Genomic DNA, 20014 nt, shown 5'->3' with positions numbered 1-20014 from the left:
AGCGTGCTGTTCTGTTTCCATGGGTGGAAGGGCCAGTTTGGTTTGTTTCACTATGGAATAGGTTTGGGCATTTTGGGTGGGATAACCAGTTAGGAAAAACTGCTCTGTAATTAGTTTATTTAGCAACCTTTGCACTCTAAATGCCAGTACAATTCCTCCAGTAACAATTAAACTAAACAAAAAACATCTTCGTACATTTCCAAATACCCTCTATGGAGATGATACTATTTCCCATTTGAGAATCGCTGGCTGAAGTCTGTATTTAAGAGAATCTTCTCAGGTCTAAAGTCAGATAGAGACCTAACCTGAGAGACGAACCTAGGAGGAGATGCTCCTGATAGGAAACGGGACACAGAGACTTACATAAGGAAGGCAATACAGTGGGAAACAAACATTGACTGGTATGTAGAGAACGCATTTTTAAAGAGGAAACATCTGTGTCCTGGTATAGTTTTGGTTTGTTGTGCCTAAGACTTAAAGTTGAATTGAAGGCACAAATTGATTTTTCATCTATGGTTGTTTGCTGTGGCCAGAAAGAATGAAATCAAGGGTTAGAATGAGAATTAGCCTTGGGTAGTAAGAATTTGTGAATAGATTTCTCCTCCCTTTCTCCTGTATTGCGTTATTATTCAGCAGTGGTTACCTTTCTGATCACATATCCTTTTATGCTTTGATTTTTTTTTTAATAACATAATTGATGATGGGTGATGTTTTCTATCATTGTTTCTAAAAGTCCAATAGTAAATATATAACTTTTTATGGATTCTTAATGACAATTGGTCCTATGAACACTGCAAAGAAAAAATATTTTTTAATGTTACATAGGTAAGCTATTTGGAGACAATTGCTTGTGAAAAGAAAACACCATCATCCAGTTTAGTAGCCTAAAACCTATATGTTTTTTTCTTGTTTGTAGAATGAAGTTACCTGAATCGAAACGAAACAAATAAAATTTTGAATAGTAAACATTTTTAGTTTAACAAAACCAAGACACTGTTACAGGATGTTTTTCTTGTACTTTATATTGAGAGGATCTTTATGTGTAACCAGCCAGGTCTCTCTGAGTCTCAAGTCAGGGATCCCATGCTCCAACTGGGATTATTTCAGCCACATCTTCCTGGTGCTCTTAGTTTTTGGCTTTTGCAGGGATTCTTTAGATCATTAAGGATGATCTATTCTTTTTGCATTTTATAACTTGAAGAGAGCTTTGGATTAGAATAATAGTTTTCATCAAAGGTTAAAGAAGTCCTAAGTAATTTTATATGCAAAACACCCCTTGGCTTTAGAACTATGTCAACTATTTTTACTCTGATGTTTGAAAATCCCAAGGTAATTAGAAACTGAAAGAACAGAATGCACACTCAAAATTAAAAACAAATGACTTCGTATAATGTAGAGTCTGGTTTGTGTTATTAATTTCATGTCTTTGGTCATTGAAATTTGTGTAGTTGTGGTTTAAAGTTACTTTATATTCCTGTCCTTATTTGACTTGGGCTTCACAAGAGAGAGGTTGTGTTGTTTATTATACTATGACTGAGTAGCCTTTGCATTGTGAGAAAGACCGGAACAGTGATATTTAAAAGTTTTCATAGAACAAAAACATTTTGCGTGTGTTGACATATGATTTTAGTTCATATGCTGTTCATAAGTGCTGAATAATATGCCATATGCAAATCCGTTGGATTTAGTGTAAACAAATAAGCTTCTTAAAAGTTTACAGTATATGGCATGAAGGAAAATGTTACCTGGTAGCAGGCGTTGAAATTGTGCATATTTTCCTGCTGTAGTTGGGTTCTTTTATGCAAAAATATTAAAGAAAGAAAAGAAACAGCTGGCTTATGGTTTTTGTGTGTGTGGTTTTTTTTTTCATTATGACCCCTCTAAAGGTTTCTGTATTCGAAGTTGTGCCATTACATTTGAAGTCCTAGTTCCTGGTAGAGAAATATTTGTATTTCTCTAAGCAGTTTCTTACATTTGGAAAATAAAGTAAATGAAGGCTTAAGGCTTGCCCGAGGGCCAGACCTGGCACATTAGAGTTTAGTGGACATTACTAGGAAATCAGATCAAGCTTCTGTGTAGTCTTATGACCAGGACTCTTAGATTTTTCAGAGCTTGATATAAATCAGTGACGGACAGGTTTATCCGGTGTCTTAGTCACGAGGAGTTGTAGGGTTGCAGCAGCGACAGTGAAGAAAATGCAGAGTGGGAGTTGACATAACTGGGATTCAGTCTCAGTTTTACTGCAAACTAACCTTGGACCTGAGCTCTGTTATCTGTAGAATGGGTGCAATATGCTCATAAATAACGTAATGTTGAGGTGTTCTAATGGTCGCACCTCTTTCCTGCGAGTGTTGAGTACTGAAGTACCTGCCCCCCACAGTGCCTGGCACATAATAAGTCCTTGGTAAGTGTCAGTTTCCTTTAAGCTGTGAGACAGCCGGCTTTTCCCCCCTTCCCAAGCTATTTTTACCCATGAATGAAGTGTTCTGCGAGGATGCTCATTTCCCAGACCCTACGTTATGATTTGACAGAACACCTTCTTGTTCCTGACAGAATCCTTAGGGGGTTCTTTCCTCCGTTTGGCATAATCTTCTAGGGCAGTGCTGTCTAATAGAACTTTCTGTGATGATGAAAATGTTCTGTGTTTGTGCGATTCACAACAGTAGCTACTGGCACGTGTGGCTATTGAGCACTTGAAATGTGCAATGCAGCTGAAGAACTGATTTTTAAATTAAATACTAATTTTAATTTAAGTAACCAAATAGGGCCAGTGGCTACCATATTGGACATGCTAGCTCTAGGGCTTATATCTCCTAATTCTTAGTGAAACCTAAATTCTGTGATATTGACCACGTGCAGGAAAATATAGAAAGAATTTAGAATGTAATAATGTTCATTATAAATTGTAAGTCAGCAGAATATGTGATTGATCCTTCAGTAATATCCCATTACGTGGATGCTTTACTGTGTGTCCCCTTGTAACTTGTCAAAAACTCATACCACTATTATTTTTCTCAAGAGTACTTTAGAATTTTTAAAGATACTAACCTAAAATATTCTTAATTGCAGATCTTACTGTTTATCCCTCTAGGAGACTGAACTATATATTGCAAAAATCTAGGGATTTCAGAAGTGTGTTTTAGATAAGGTTTTTATTGCTTTGCAAATTAATAAGTACTCAGTAGTTTCTTCCCACAGGGGAAGAACTAATGTGATTGAATAGGATTTTTCTAGTTACTGAAAATGAATAGGTGGTTTTCAAAGAATTCATGATGATTATGTAGGTTTTTAGAGATCTTTGTCTTTTGATGATTTTAGAGACCAAAGTCATGAGAAATACTGTATTATAAGTACCAGCATCTGCAAAGAGCATTTATTACTGGTGTTATTGGCCAGAAAACTTTGGGTAATGGTATAATTACTACATCTTTAGAATAATTTTCCAAGAGTAATGTTTGCCTTCTGGTTTTAGAGTGTTTCTATTCAAGTCAGCAATTATGAGTACCCTAAGTTCACCCTGTTTTGGAGCTGCCCAAAGTACCATTTCAAATGGGGGCTGTCACCTTCTTCTGCCATTCTCCTGGCGTACGAGTGGACTATTGAAAGATAAAAGATTTAAAACAGATTGAAATCCAATTTGGAGATGCTACGGCTGCTATACGTGGTTCTTCTCTACCTAGCCATTGTTAGAGTTTTTATCAGTGACACGCCTGTTACATTTGCTGACAGTCATGGAATTTTGACATTGCACGATTTATTCAGCATCCAAAAAAAATCTGTACAATCTGAAATGATGGGTTGAAATGACAAATTTTATAGCACTTACTAGCTACCAGGTACCACTCTGAACACTTTATGTATATATCTTAACTTTGCCTCACAGCAACCTCTAATCAGTTAAATTTTCAAAGGAACAAAATTTACAAGATTCTTTATCTGAGCTTCAAAATACAGCTATAAAAGTCCACACAGAAGTGAAGAGCATGATTCAACTGCCAGGTTATGTATGAAGAAGATTTATGGGTTTTTAATGATTACAATTCAGTACCAATAAGTAGTAAAATGTGGTTGACAAAAGTGCTCCTGTGATTCTTAGTTTCATTAATGGTAACATAGTTGACCAGAATAAGACATATTGCTCTTTCATTCAGCAACAGATATTTATTGAATGGAGGGCAAGTACATTCTGGGCAGACCCCCCTGGATATTTGTGGTTGGTTCTCTATGTAGTGAGACTGAGCAGTGAGAGCAGATTGAGAGAAATGAGTCGGCTTGACAAGGAATTCAACCTCTTGGTTGAAAGGACAAGGGATGGAGGGTGTCGATTGTCTTGGAACAAAAAATAGACAGTGGTGTGCAAATTGGCAGTGATGTCAGTCTTCAGGTCACTTAGAGGTTTGTCACTTACAGAGAAGGATTTGACTCTGATGTGATTTTAGGTATAGATATTGGACCAGAGAGTAGATGACGCAGAGAGAAATTTGGAGCCAGTATAGAAGGAAACACTTTTGCACTGTCAGAACTCCATTTAACAATGAAATGAAACTATGTTTTGAGTTGCTAAAATTTTATAACCCCAAGGGCATGTCATATAAGAGATTAAAACTTTAGGTGTATGGTTAGACTAAATGGCCTGTACTGTCCTTCCAGCAGAAGAGTTTGATTCTTCATCCCTCAGAGGAAAGGAAAAGGGATTCAGAAGCATTGCAAGCATTTTTGGGAAGGCCCATTCACGTCCACACATTTTTCAATAACCTATGATTTGCTGCAGTGCTCACCCGTGGACTCTTAATTTCCTGTACTGCTATTAAATCTAATTCTGTGTTTACAATTGAATGGTTAGGGAGTGGAATAAAGAGAATCCATCTGTTTTTATTTCTTTGCATTTCCAGCCGTTACACCTTCTCTAATCCTGTAGTTATTAGAATCTCGTGTGTGTGTGTGTGTGTGTGTGAGAGAGAGAGAGAGAGAGAGAGAGAGAGAGAGAGAGAGAGTTGGGGCGGGGGGTGGCAAGCTCCAAATAGCCTGTCCGTGTAAGAATCTTCTGTTAAATGTTGTACCAGGGATATAAAAGCATATGAACAAGTTTCAATTACTTTAAGGGAGATAGAGAATTGGAGTCTTGTAGGTAGAAGAAATTTGTTTTCCTGAATGATAAACAAATTTTGTGAAGTAACTGGTGTAACTTTTTTTTTTTACCAGGAATCAGTTATGGTTGAGGGATGTGCCACCCTCAGCCATAAAGTAGCTGAATAGAGGTCTTGTCACATTCCTTCAGCCTATGAAAAGATTCCTTCTGATTGACTGTATTTGTTTGAAAATACAAGGAGTGTTCCATTTCATGAGAAGTAGAATGTGTAACAATTAAAAGTACAGACTTAGAGAGCCTGACTGTGTTTAAATTACAGATAGGAGGTCTTCAACAAATTACTTAATCTCCCTGTCCCCCAATTTTCCCCATCTATTTAACGGGAGTGTTCATAGTACCTCCTTTAGAGGCTTGTTGTGAGGCTAAGTCAATATATATGTAAAGTGTTTAGAGTGATACCTGGGAGCTAGTAAGTGCTATACAAACCTTCACTGTTATTTAATGTGCCTGTATGAATACATTTCAACGGTTTAGCTTCAAAGCTGAAATCTTAGTTTATAGAAAATTATTGTATGTCCACATAACCACAAATACTGTGTTTAACTTGGTCAGCCATATGTTAGTGTTAGGAGTATCACTGAAACACCTGTTTGTTTCTCTTTAAAAACCCCTGAAGAAAACAGTCTTATACTATGCAGAAACCTCCTTGAACAAGATGTAACCAGGGTTATTTTAGACAGGCTGGTTAAAAATCCCAGCAGAGCATTGGAAAACAGTGGTAAGATAAGTACTCATATGTAAACTATTAAAATTGTGGGAAAACTTTGCCCATGTCTGTTTTTCTTGCTCTGCCTAAGTTAATGGGTTAGCTTCCCCCCGCTCTCTCTCACTGTCAAGCCCATGTTTTTTTCAGGCAGTAAGTACTTTGAAAACATTCGATGACAATATAACCACAGTGGATCATCCTCTGTATCCATTTGATTCTCTCCTTGTCTTGGCTGCCCTCTAGAACTGATGAAAAGGATCATAAAGGATTAATCTTGTTATCTACTGTAATTATTAACATCTAGTAATTAACGCTCAATAATTTGGGCAGATGAATGACTCTCCTCTCCTTGAGGCCTTAACACTTTTGTGGCCCCTGATATATTACATTGTAAAAATGTTTTAAGTTCATTCCTGAAATGTGTTTGCAGCTCACATACATCGATGAATAATAGATTTGATCTGCTGTGTAATTCATAGAAGTGAAGTTTAGTGTAAAGAGTTGACTAGTTCTGTGTTCCTGGTTGCAGCGGACAGAAATTCTTGTGTCTGTTACCAAAACTGGTGTCAGTGGAGAGAACTAGAAGACCACTGCTGTCATGTGGCCCAGCCCACGTTTCTGTGTTATCAACTTTGCCTCTTGTACTTTCTTTTCATGTCCATCAACTATTCTCTGTGCCTTCCCCATCTGGTTTCCCCATTCACTCCATTCTCCAGCTGTACCTTACTGTCTGTTGCTTTTCTGTGACTTAACCTCTTTAGGGCTTCTTTTCTTATCTTTTTTTGCCCTGGGTGTATGAAGGCTGAATGGGGATGAGTCTGGGGCACTGGATGCCAATTCTGCCCATTCCGTACAAGATGCAAAGTTACTTCTACCACCTGTGGGTAGGTAGCTCCATGCTGGAGTAGGACAGGATAAGACCTGAGCAGACCCAGAGGTCAGAGTTCCACCCTGCCTTTGTTTGGAGCAATAGCAACACTTACGTCTGAAATTCTGAGGCTCAGGAGATTTGGGAGCTAGAGCACATATTTAGACTATTATTACGTTTCCCTATTTTAAAACTGTAAGCGGCCTTTTAAATGCCTTAGAAAAGAACAAGTTTCTGTCATGAAGAGTTTGATATGTGTGTTGCAAACTTTAAAATGATAAATGGCACTTTCATTATTAATTCTTATCTCCATTAAAGATGGAGAGTGAGTGGATCATAGAGAAGTTAAATAACTGATCACTTAATGGCCATCCGTGAGAGCGGAGAGTAGGAATCGTATTCCCTGTCTAGTAAGCAGACATTTCCTTCCAAGCTGTTCTAACTGTGGCTACTGTTAGACTATTTTGCCACTGGACTTAAATTTATTTTCAATTAAATGTGATTTGTTTCTTCAATTCCATGTGTTCTTGAATTCTCAAGTGGAGAATGGTCATTCTGATTTTCTAATCTTCCTTTTCCTATTATTACTAAATGGAAAGATATTTCTGTTGAGCTGCATGCTGCGTCCTACCCCTTCCTACTGATCTATAAGCTTTTCCATTGGCTTTCTTTCTGTTTCCTGCTGCTTTCTTGCTTCATAATTGAAGGGAGGATTCAGACCCATTCAGGTAACAAACTACTGGTTCTGCATGGCCTCTTTATTTCTCTATCCTCTTATTATTATTATTACAGTGAGATCAATTGTTTGCTGCTGAATTCATGGTGGGAATTTAACTTTGGTATATTGTTTCAAGGCCGTTAAGCCTGCAGTGAGAACCACAGATTGCCATTTGAAAGATTTGAACTCTGCTCCTCTAGACCATCCTTAAGCCTGCCTAGATCCTACATTTTTAGTGCAAACTATTTGAGAAAGCAAAATTGGGTTCATTTTAGTCTGGGGTTGCCACTTTTTTAAAAAGGAAGGCATTTCCCGTCATGAGACAATTAGCATGTGACAACCCTACAGATACTTTTAATTTAACTTGACCCTGGTAGACTGAGATGAAAATTTTTATGTCTAGAGAGATTTCTTGTTTTTCTAAATATTCTGTAAGTGACTTAAATGGTAGTTTTTTAGGGAACTCCTTGGAATTTTTAATAAGTTAATAATGAACCACCTACTTTATATGAAAGAATCTATGCTTTTATATAACAGAATAACTTTGAGAGAGACACCAGCAACCCCTTTTGTTATATCTTATCACACATTTTAAAATTAATAATTACGGTATGGAATTTTTAGTTTAAATTAGCTGAGAATTCAGTTTAAAATGAGACTGCCTTCCTGTTTTCAAATGTCTGTCAACATTGATCAAAACTTAACCTAGTGTGACTAGCATGGAATATTTTTTGTGAACCCAGCCATAGGCAATTTAGTCTCTTCTCATGTATGTTGTATTTCTAATTCAAGTTGATAAAAATCTTTATTAGTGGAAAAAAGGAGAAAGTTCAAGACAGTCAAATTAACTTATTCCCCTTTGTGAAAAAAAATAAATAAATCTTCTTCTGCCTTCCCCAGTTTTTTCAGAGGCCTCAAATACAGCCTCCTCGAGCTACCATCCCGAATAGCAGTCCTTCTATCCGTCCTGGTGCGCAGACACCCACGGCAGTGTACCAGGCCAATCAGCACATCATGATGGTTAACCATCTGCCCATGCCGTACCCAGTGCCCCAGGGGCCTCAGTACTGTATCCCACAGGTAAGGATCTCAGGGCTGTGGGGACGAACCCCGATTTTCATCGGAGGGGAGGGAGGGTGCATGATGGCATTGGTTTTTTGTGATGTGTGAACTTTTTGGTTGGTTGTAAGTCTATCCATTTTGTCATTTTCCGTAATACTGTAAAGAGATTTTTACATCTCTCTACTTAAAACTTTCTGAGATGATACAGAAATTGTTTTTAGGTCCTTGCTTTCTACCCATCCCTTGCCGACAACCAACTTCTCTAAAATAGACTCAGTAATTAAGCTGTTCCTGTGATATCATTCAATGTCGTTGAAAGCTACCAACCTGAAGTAGTTTTATAACGAGCTAATGTCTGCCTATGCACTGGTTTGCTGTGTGGCTCTACCTAAGGCCCACCTTTCTCTTCATCCTCGCTGCATCTTGTTGGCAAGCAAGCATTTTGAGGCTTCACCTCTTTGAAATGACACACACACACACACACACACACACACACACAAACACACCCCTTTTTCTGTAGTAAATTACCTTCATATTATGTATAAATGTAATGTATGTATAAATGTAAAATGTAGTCTGTAATCTCTCTTCCAGTACCGTCACAGCGGCCCCCCTTATGTTGGGCCCCCACAACAGTATCCAGTTCAGCCGCCGGGACCAGGTCCTTTTTATCCCGGACCAGGACCTGGGGACTTCCCCAATGCTTACGGTAAGCGTGGAAAATGGAGCAGTTTCTGCTCGCTTGTTGTGTGTATTCTATTTTGTTGTTTGGGAGATCATTGTTGTTAGGCAATGAGATTTAGTGGTCTGAAGGATTTATAGATAAAATGTGGCATATAGTTCTGATCTTACAAGGAAAGAATATTACAGAAATCAGTTTAGTTAAGGACACCTTCTGAAGAGCTGGTAATTCTGTTGCAAAGAGCCCACATGTTAAGGTTCTGGTATCTGCTACCAACTCATCATTACCTAGACTTGATTTTTGCTGATGCTAGAAATATACCTTATCTCCCTTCCATGATTTCTTTTTCTCTAAGCATTTACCACCATTTACCAAACGACTTGTTAATGTTTTCCTACTTAGAATATAATATCCACAAAGGTAGGGAATTTTGTTTTGTTCACTGCTATATCCCTCGCAACTAAAACAGTGAACTGGGTAGGCTGTTGGGATGGGATGACTGAAGAAAACTCAGTATACCTGTGATTCTCTTTCTGCACTTATTGTGATAAGATCTGTGTCATGGGAAGGTTTTGAGGACTAGTAAAATGAAAATGCCTTGAAAAATTACAAGTCTTTTAATGTAGAGAAATAAATGCCATGCTTGTACTTGGTGCATGAACCAATACTAAGGAATAATAAAAATTACTTTGTTCAGCAAATTTCTGCCACATACTAATTACACTTGTTTTACTCCATAGAAAGTGAATTATAAGGGATAAAATCGGCAAATACTAGAAAAGTTAAGCTTTAAGATTCAGTAAGCATTGATCTTCCATTACCAGCAAGGACATGTTAAATTTTTAACTTGTTTTTTTAAGATGGTAATCTATTATAAACATATATCCACTAACCAGTTTTTTGACATAGATATTTAGTGGCTTAATTAAGAATTTTTACAACAGAATTGATTAATATTATAATAGCCCAAGAAAGTTTCCCTTACATTTTCAGGTGAAACAGGCAAAGTTAATCTAGTGTTACCTGGCTTTACTTCTTTTAGAAAATGGACAACTTATCTATTACCTTGGTCAGTGTTGCTTGTGAAACTGCTGTTTCAAAATGATAGACTTTATAAGTTCATTAAATTATCTCATATATATGTTTATTTACTATGGTTTTATTAAGTTATAGTTTTACTAAGAAATATTTGATAGTTTTAGAATAATGTATGTTACATATATGTGAGTTTTAAAATAAAAGAATACGTATGCATTACTCAGCTCAGACATTTCCAGTACATTTGAACTGTCCCTTCCTTGTGTACTCCTTGAATTTAGCTTTTAAGTTGCAGTTTTCACACAATTCTAGTGCCTTTGTATTGGTACTTACTCTGAAAACTTAAATCCTTTTTTAAGTGTAAGGTTGGCTGTTGGTGTTACCTAGAATTTATTGAAAAGAAAAATATAAGATGAGATTATCACACTAAACATGCTAAAACTAATAGTATTTCTCTTTTAAACTCGTTTTGCAAAGTGACCGCAATTGTAACTTCTAATTTACAAAATCATTTTGAAATGTATCTCACTGAATTCTAGTCCATTGTTTATTTACAGATTATATAAATGACTTTTTGACTCAGAAGTTGTCTTCATTAAAATTCTAAGTCTATGCCAGCCCTCTCTATCACTCTTAATACTACTATTGCAGTATATATAGAAACAATATAGATGAGTTTACTAGTAGGGAAATATTTTGCTGATTTGCGTATACAATATGATAACATATTTTGGCTTTATTTCTATTATGTCGACTATATTTGTTCATTTTTACAAAACAGTATATTGAGATGCAATTGTATCTCAGATATTATTGATTTCTGTTCCCTTTGATAGATATTCTTTCTTCCTCAGGACATTCTTACACAGATCCAATAGCCATCAAATAGATAGTTTATCACCTAGATTAAAACACTATTTCCTTAGCTTCATTAAGATTGGAAAAAGATTTTAAAATAATTTTTCATTATGAAAGTAATCAAGTTAATGATGAAAAATACAAATAATATAGAGTTGAAACAGCCAATTTTTCTCCCTCCTCACTCCCTAAAGAAATAATATTTAACAGATTGATACATATTTTTCCATTTATATTTAAACAATTTTTAACACAAATACACACATACTGTTGATAATGTTCTAGAACTTCCTGGGTTTTTTTCCATCTCACAATATATTCATGGACATCTTTCCAGTTCACTACCTATAGAATTTCAAGATACGTAGTATTTTATTATATTTTAGGAGTGAATCATAATTTGTTAATTCAGTCCTCTACTGATGAAAGTTTAGATTATTTTCATTATATGGGCAGACATTATAATTTTAAAGCTTGTGACTAGTTAATATGCTTTTATCCAAATTGAAAGTTCTGATCCAGTAATTCTCATCAATGATAGGTCCTTCAGCTAGGGCCGCCATCCGGGTATTATGGTCTGGAAACCATAAACATTCCTCTTCGTATTCCCTCTTCTTGGAATCTCTCTTTCTCTTCTTTCCACACCCAGTTCTTCATTTCCCTCTGATCCTGACGCCTCCCCTTTCCTCTACCACCTCTCCTGTCCTAATCTTGGGTTCAGGTTAACAGCGGTTGTGAGAATGGGATCCTAGGTCTGTGTTCTGGAAGAGAAGTCCTCTTGTCTCGGGCAGAGGACCTTCCTGTGGCTGAACTGGCCAGGAACAAATCCGAGAATTGTTCCTTCTTGTCCTGCTTCTGGGGTTTGTGAGTTGGATGGTTTTTCCCCCCAGATTTCTAAGTTCTTCATCCTTAGCTTTACGCTTTACTCGGCATACTAATAGTTTACTCCTCTGTTTGATTTAAAACTTGAACAGTGATTCTCAAAGAACATTATTACCTACACTGAAGCTCAGTAACCAAGACCGTAGCATTCTGTTTATAAAGTACAATTCTCGCAGTGTTTCTGCAGTGTTGAGGAGAAATAACTAATGAATAGTATTTGCTCAGTGTGACTTTTCAGTTTTTCTCTCATCAGTGTTTCATAAATATTTTGATGCCTGTTATATCAGAAAAATACCTTATGGAGACTGAAATTATTTCCGGGCCAACCTTAGGCCGTGATGGCAAAAGATGAAAAACTTAGGTTTGGGGGCAAAGGGGTGTTATTAGTGTGGTTAGTGGTGGCAACGATGTTGAGAAAGAAAAAAAATTGAGAATTTACAGTATTAGAAGGTCTCATTCTCCCTCGCTTTACACTAGTGTATTCTCCTTTTTTCTCACTCTCCCATGTCATTTCCCCCGCCCTCATCATCTTTCCCGTCTTTCCGAGTGTATGTGACTTGGGCACCTCATTCAGCTCATATGATCGGAGAGTCATTGTTCCCCATGGTGTGTGGAGGTGGGAAACTTGGCGCACAAAACTGATTGAGTTTTTGTGGTGAGGTATACGGTATTTGGTGATGTGGTTGTATACCAAAATTATTGTTCTGGGTACACTATGGGATAATTTGATTTTTATGTGCCAACCTGCATATTTAACCACTATGTTTATCTTTGTTCCTGTGGAAATTTCAAGGATTTTGGAAGACCTGCAGTGTTTAAGACTTGTGCTTAGTATTTTGTGGAATGTAGGTGTTGAGATAGTCTAGTCTCCTTGCCTTTCAGGATCTTATAGTACATTTGGTTGATGTTTATGATTGGGGTTTAACCAATGAGAAGAAATCTAAATATTGACTAGATCAATAGTTCCCAGATCTTTCAATACCCTGGGGAGTAAAGTAAATATAAAGTAAAATAAAGGAAGAAACATACAGGACTGTCACATTTTTAATTTTACCAATAAGACTTTTAAAGAAAACTTCTGTTAGGTAAACTTCTGTTTACCTAAGTATTATTTCATATAGGAAAGCTATTTTAACAACAAAGGAATAGGACTGAAATAATTTCAAAATAGAAACAATCCTTTCCAAAACTGCAAGTGTGTGTGTGTGTTTATGTGTGTGTGTTTCATGGTTATTGTATAAATCTTGCCATATATCACCAATACCTTTTGCATAGACCGGGGCTTGGGCAACGACTGATCTAGAATAGGGGTCAGCAGACTTTTTCTATAATGGGCCAGATAGTAAGTATGTCAGGCTTTGTAAGCCATATGGTTAGTGTTGCAACTATTCAACTCTACCATTGTAGTGGGAAAGCAGCCATAGAAATAGGTAACTATTATATGTGGATGTCTTCCAAATCTTCCAATAGGACTTTATTTACAAAATAAATGGCATTGGGCTACATTTGGCCCATGGGCTTTAGCTGACAGACCCTTGATCTGGACAAACTTACTTCATTTCATGCATAAGCGGTCTAGAGACAGTAAATAACTTGCCTAATTGATAAATGGTATGCAAAAGTTATTCACATTTTTAATAGAATCAAATAAGTGTTTTTTATATATACCTAACTAAACGAGAAGTTGGGGTAGTTTAAAAAAGAAAATTGTTTGGTAGAGCAGAGTGCTTTCTCTGCTGGGTTTCACAGATTACTGAATGTTTTACTAATTGTGTTTAAGTCCACTGTATTGAGATTATATCCTATTCTGCTACCGTGTTTCCCTGAAAATAAGACCTAACCGGAAAATAAGATCTAGCATAATTTTTCAGATCTAGCATAATTTTTATGTCCCCTGAACATAAGCCCTAATGCGTCTTTTGAAGCAAACCTTAATATAGGACCTGGTCTTATTTTCGGGGAAACACAGTAGGTTTGTTCATTTGGTGTTTATTTCATGTGTATTATGTGTCAGGCTTTGTCTCAGTGATGTTGATTCAAAAATGTTTTATTAGAAGAATCTGGGTTGGTTTTTCTGTTTTTTTTTTTTTTTTTTAGGGATGGTTCACCTTTTGGATCTTATTTCACTTAGCTTAAAAAATATGACAAGGTGAACAGATTGTATTGCTTCTCTAGCAGCATTTGAAACCAATTTTAGGGGTTTGTTTTCTGAGTTTTGGAGCTGGTGACATAATAGGGTAGCATAAAGCGCTTATTTGAGCCTTTCCTTGAGAATAGTTTACTCACCACTAGAGGATGAATAGGTGTTTTTGTTTTTGTTTTTTGTCTTTTTACGGTGAATTTACTGAAATCCTAATCATGCCCTTTGTTTAGATCTTTTCCAAATCTGATTGTCCATGTCTGATTGCTGTCTGCAGTTCTGGTACTGAAAATCGTACTATTTCCAAGAAATTTCCAGTTGAAGATTATTTTGATGGTGGTGGGGATTTTGTTGGTGATGACAGTGATAATATAATGGCGCTAACATCATTTGACTGTTCACTAAACTACCAAGGATTATACCTGTATTAACTGCCATCATACGTATTTCTTTCATTTTTATTACCGTGACTCAACTATCCGTGCTCCCAGCAAAGGCCAATGTCTTACCGTGCACTAGAGCCCATTATATACCCATTTAAGGCTATTACTCTAGCAGTTCTCTTCTCTTTGCTACATTATCATCCTTTTTCTCTCTCTGCTGGATTAGCATACAGGTATACTCTTTAATTCCCATCTTTTAAACAAAAGTTTTTTTGGCTCCTTATTCTTGTTCAGCCTGTTTTCTGCTTCCCATCATAGCAAAACTTTTTTTTTTTTTTAATTTTATTGGCGAATATTGGAGGACAGTGTGTTTTCTCCAGGGCCCATCAGCTCCAAGTCATTGTCCTTCAGTCTAGTTGTGGAGGGCACAGCTCAGCTCCAAGTCCAGTCGCCGTTTTCAATCTTTAGTTACAGGGGGCACAGCCCACCATCCCATGCGGGAATTGAACCGGCGACCTTGTTGTTGAGAGCTCGCGCTCTAACCAACTGAGCCATTTGGCCGCCCCTCTGGAAGCTCAGTGGCAGCTCATTGTCTTCATTATAGTTGTGGAGGGTGTAGCTCACTGGCTCATGTGGGAATCGAACCGGCAACCCTGTGTTATTCAGAGCTTGTGCTCTGACCACTGAGCGAGCTGGCTGTCTTGCAAAACTTTTTAAGATAAAGAATTATCTATAGGTATACCCACTGCCTTCATTTTGTTTTATCGCATTCACTTTGAATGCACCCTAGTCAGGGTGCATGCCCCCAGCAGTACCCAAACAGCTCTTGTCAAGGTCACCAGTGAATTCTGTGTTGCTAAATTGTAGTTGACATAGAGCACCATTTACATAGTGAAGCACTCTTCCCATTCTTGAGCAACTTTCTTCATTTCAGCCACTCCCCACGTCTTTTTCATCTTCTTTGCTGGGTTTTCTTCATATCTGTGACCTCTATAATCAAACATAGAGTGCCCAAAATTGAGTCCTGGGGCTTCTTTTCTTTTTGAACTCATTTTCTGAGTTACCCAGTCTCATGGTTTAAATGTTATCCACATTCTACTAATTCCAAATGTGGATATCTGTTCTCTGGCTCCAGACTTGTGTCTCTTCCTGCCTATTTGATATTTCCATTTGCAGATCTAATAAGAATCTCAGACTTTACATGTCCCAAATTGAACTCTTGATTTTTCTGCCCTAAACTGTACTCTTCCTCCAGCTTTTCTCGTCTTGGTAAGTAAATAAATAGCACCTCCATTCTTCCACTTGCTAAGACAAAAAATCTGGAGAGTTTTCCTTGCCACTTCTTTTTTTCTCACACTCACATTCAATACATCAGCAAATCTTTAGGTTCTACCTTCAAAATATCCAGTATCTGACTCCTTCTCACCACCTTTTCTCTAAGCACTATGGTCCAATAGTAATTATAATAATAGTGAAAGTTTTAAAAGTTAAGAAGGATTCATTGAGAATACAAAGGATGGGTGTAAGATAATTTCAGGCAGAAGGGCAATAATATGGTCAAAAGGTATGAACAATGTCGAAGAGATTGTTGTCCTCAACCCAGGAATAGGTTGTAGCTAGAGCAAAGGTGTGGAATTGGAGAATGGTAGAAAATGTAATTAGAAACCTGGAACTGGATTCTTAGTATCTGGACTGTATGTATCTTCAGGCTGCTTATCAACCTCTTGTCCGCCTCAGCAGTAGGATATTTGCCAGGCCTTAATGGTGGCTTTCCATGGCTGTGATTCTTGTAAGGAGAAGAATTCGACCACTCCCACCCGATAATGATCAGATGTATTCTCCTGCCCCAGACCAAACCCACACACAGAACATACTTACACAAACTCTTGCTGAGAATCACTTAGCAGGTAAACAGGCCTCCAGATTAGATTTTTTTAAAGCAGTGCTATAGTACAATTAGTGTTTTGAAAGGTACCTGTGGTGGCAATCAGCAGGGCCTGGTTATTTATTTAGTTTCATATTGGGTGCTAAAGAAAAGATAGGTGTTTATGAGTGTTTGGAAATCATTCCTTGACCACTGAAATAGCTGTGGAGGGTAGCTAGTGGTGAGAGATTAAGAAGAATGCTTCTTTTTGTTTTTGTTGTTTTTTAACTGATTGTCCGGTGGCAGTGCTATTAATAGTCTTACAGTGATTGACAAAATAACTGAATGCTGCTTGTTATTCTTTTCGAATTCTTTAGGAACGCCTTTTTACCCAAGTCAGCCAGTGTACCAGTCAGCACCTATCATTGTGCCTACGCAGCAGCAGCCCCCTCCAGCTAAGAGAGAGAAAAAAACAGTAAGAGATCTTTACTAATTTGTCTTATCTTAAAATTGAATGTCCATTCACTTATGAAATAAGTTTGCTCCCAGCTATGATCATTATTCATCTCAGTTCACAAATGAGTGCCATTTTTTATTTTTCCCTTATATCCTCACCACTAGACCTGGAGTCTGTGTATGGGCATATAATTAGAAGTTGCAAGTACCATTTGCTTAATATCTATCACTTTCCAACATGCACTGAGCTAGGTATGCTGAACGACAACATGTCCTGTAGCTTTAGAACTGGGAGGGTTTGGTCTGCTAAGGTCTCCTCCAGTGGGAGGAATTTGAGCTCAGGTCTCACATCCTGACTGTCCTTTAACTCTGGTCCTAGTCAGATCTACATCCAAACAGGAACTGCTAGGGAAATTAGCACAAGAAAAAATAAGCAAAGTGTTTAGGACAAGAAAAATCCTTCCTGTGGAATAGACTTATTTTCAGAAACACAAAGCAGAATTTAGAAAATGTATTCTAATTGTTTTTAATAAGTTACAGGGGCTTTGCCTCTGTCTAGTAAGGCAGGCCCAAGAGAATTAGAGTGCAGTCATATAAAATTCACATTGCAGAACATTCTGTAGAGGAGTAGCTTGCAATCTCTTATCCATCAGAACACACAAAAATGGATGATGGTTATAAGACACTCCTCCATTCACAAAGATAGGATAGGTGGGTGTGACATCATAGCAATACCCTTGAAATACTCTCAATAAAAATTAATGAACTTGAAAACTTTGATTCTTTATTATCAGAAACAAATTACTTGTGCACACATCATAGTAAATAGGACATGCCAGTATATCATAACACTGAAGTTGAGAAACTGTGCTTTGGAAATGTTGACTTGAACACTTTCAGAATGCAGAAAAATTAATAAAGAAGATAATGAAAATAGAGGAAAGTAATGATAGATTTTACTGAAGAACAACAAATGAATTAGAAGCACTACTTAAAAGTGTAGTAGAAACAAGTTTCCAAACCTGGAAAAATAGCTGGTATTAAAAATCTTACTGAAGAAACTACTTCCAAAAAAGCTTCCAGATCCAGAGAGTTGGTTTTATTAGTGAATTCTTTGAAATTTTCAAGAAGCCAGGTACTCCCAACTCTATCATAGAACCATCTCCACTGACGTCTGTAAACATACGTGGCCTATAAAAAAATAAAAGTGACAATAGTTTAGTGGTTACCAGAGGGTAAGGATTGAAGGGGATGATAGATGAAGGTAAAGGGGATCCAATATATGGTGATGGAAAGAGAACAGACTCTGGGTGGTGAACGCACAATGTGATATATGGATGATGTATTACAGAATTGTACACCTGAAATCTTTGTAACTTTACTACCAATTGTCACCCCAATAAACTTTAATTAAAAAGTAAAATAAATAGAGTAAAATAAGAAGACCATACACATTTTTCTTCATCTTGCATCTTTTTGCTTATCTGTACATGTTGATGATCATTCCGTATCAGTATGTGTAGATCTATCTCATTCGTTCTACTGGCTGTTTGGTATTTAATAATGTAAGGATGTGACCTAATATTTTAATTACCGTGATATTTGATGTTTGATTGGCCTTTAAGATGTTTCTTTGTCTTTGCTGGAAAAACAATATTGCAGTGAATGTCCTTACATATATATATAAGGTTATCTACAACATGAATTCTGATTCTTAAGTCCTAGGGTATACATATTTTTAATTTTGTTAGAGAGCTGTTTAAGGCCTTTAAAACTTTATGCTACAGAGTAACTGCCGTATTTTAAAATTGTTTTATGAATCTTGTCTTATGTTAAGCTTTGTAAATAAAATCAGTCTATTTGGCAGTGCTTACAAGACATACGTTAATACTCTTTGTCTTTTTGACCTAGAAATTCAGCCAACTAAATCTCACTTAGCTTGTTATTCTAATTAGTTCATGTTAGAACTGATGGCCTAAATTTCTTTGAATGACCCCGTATAGTTCTATGATTGAAATAAAATCAACTTTGCTATTTGCTAGGTTTCCCAGTTTGCACTTTTACTACATTATATGTCCATAATCTACTAGAGAGACACCCCACTGTAAATATGCCATCTTATTATAACCTTATAGATAAGAATCCGGGATCCAAACCAGGGAGGTAAAGATATAACAGAGGAGATTATGTCTGGAGGTGGCAGCAGAAATCCTACCCCACCCATAGGGAGACCCACATCGACACCCACTCCTCCTCAGGTAAGACCGAGCGAGCCATGATGGATGGCGGTATGTATTTGTTCACTAACCTCTGCTGAACTCTTCTTTTTTCTATAGCTGCTTTCTGTACTTTCCATGTCTATCAGTTGTCTCATAACCTCGAATATCTAAATGATATTTAAACAGACATTGTTTCTCTTTACAAATTATTACAACTACAGTTTTTTATTGGTGATATTTCTATGTTTTTCTTCACCTTCAGAGCATAGCTGCTGCCACTCTTCCTAATGAACTATTGCATGATACCACAAGAAGCTGCATTCCTATGTAAACTTCATCATTAAATGAGTATTTTATATTTTCAACATGGAGCTTTAGGAATTAAGTGCTCCACACTATAGTAATGCAAACATTAGGGTTGAGAATTTAAACATTTTTACTGAACAGTATTGTTTGAGATGGTTCCCTGTGTTACTCAGAGCATGTTTAAATGTATTATAGGTATACCTGTTAGGACTATATAAATGAGCTTGAGGGGAGGGTGTCTCTCTCCTTTAATTATTTACAAGGGTTATTATGTCAGTTAAGCACCTTTTTGTTTCTCTTGCAGAATGTGATTATCATATCTTCTAAGAGTTTACTTTCTTGCTTTTAGAAATCAAGACATTCCAGTGGGAGCTGGAGTTTAGTAAACTACAAGAGAGAATGGAATTCCCCAAATTTGACAGGATTTTTATTTCCTCACTGGATTACTTTAAATTTTGATAAACCATTCAGAGGAGATGAGTAGTTTTCCAGTCTTCAAAATATCTAAAGTGAGAGACAGATAAAACCCAAGTTATTAAGAAGTAAGGGGCTGCTTGCTTCCCTGTCTTGTAGCTGGGTGGTGAGGTATTCCCCAGAGCCCGGTTTACAGACAAAGTGATATGGATGGTCAAATATAGTGGATTTCAGATGATAGTATATTAACTTGCTTTTAGTGTATAGGT

At 36.9% G+C, this 20014-nt stretch overlaps 1 protein-coding gene across 25 annotated transcripts in view; it reads left to right on the top strand.

Moving 5' to 3' along the window:
- The window catches only part of EIF4G3 (eukaryotic translation initiation factor 4 gamma 3), a 283104-nt gene that overhangs the window by 146331 nt on the left and 116759 nt on the right, over window positions 1-20014 (top strand). For 16 of the 25 annotated variants that reach the window (XM_033113790.1, XM_033113786.1, XM_033113782.1 and 13 more), the window contains 5 exons: window positions 7431-7451; window positions 8342-8521; window positions 9098-9212; window positions 16728-16825; window positions 18942-19064. In XM_033113790.1, the coding sequence (XP_032969681.1) occupies window positions 7431-7451; window positions 8342-8521; window positions 9098-9212; window positions 16728-16825; window positions 18942-19064 (537 nt within the window). The remainder of the gene's footprint in view (window positions 1-7430; window positions 7452-8341; window positions 8522-9097; window positions 9213-16727; window positions 16826-18941; window positions 19065-20014) is intronic. The other 9 variants (XM_033113798.1, XM_033113794.1, XM_033113792.1 and 6 more) reach the window with 1 other exon arrangement.

Source organism: Rhinolophus ferrumequinum, chromosome 9 (assembly GCF_004115265.2).
Source record: "Rhinolophus ferrumequinum isolate MPI-CBG mRhiFer1 chromosome 9, mRhiFer1_v1.p, whole genome shotgun sequence".
Lineage (NCBI taxonomy): Eukaryota > Metazoa > Chordata > Mammalia > Chiroptera > Rhinolophidae > Rhinolophus > Rhinolophus ferrumequinum.
Note: the sequence above shows the minus strand (reverse complement) of the source record. Positions and strands in the feature narration are given on the sequence as shown.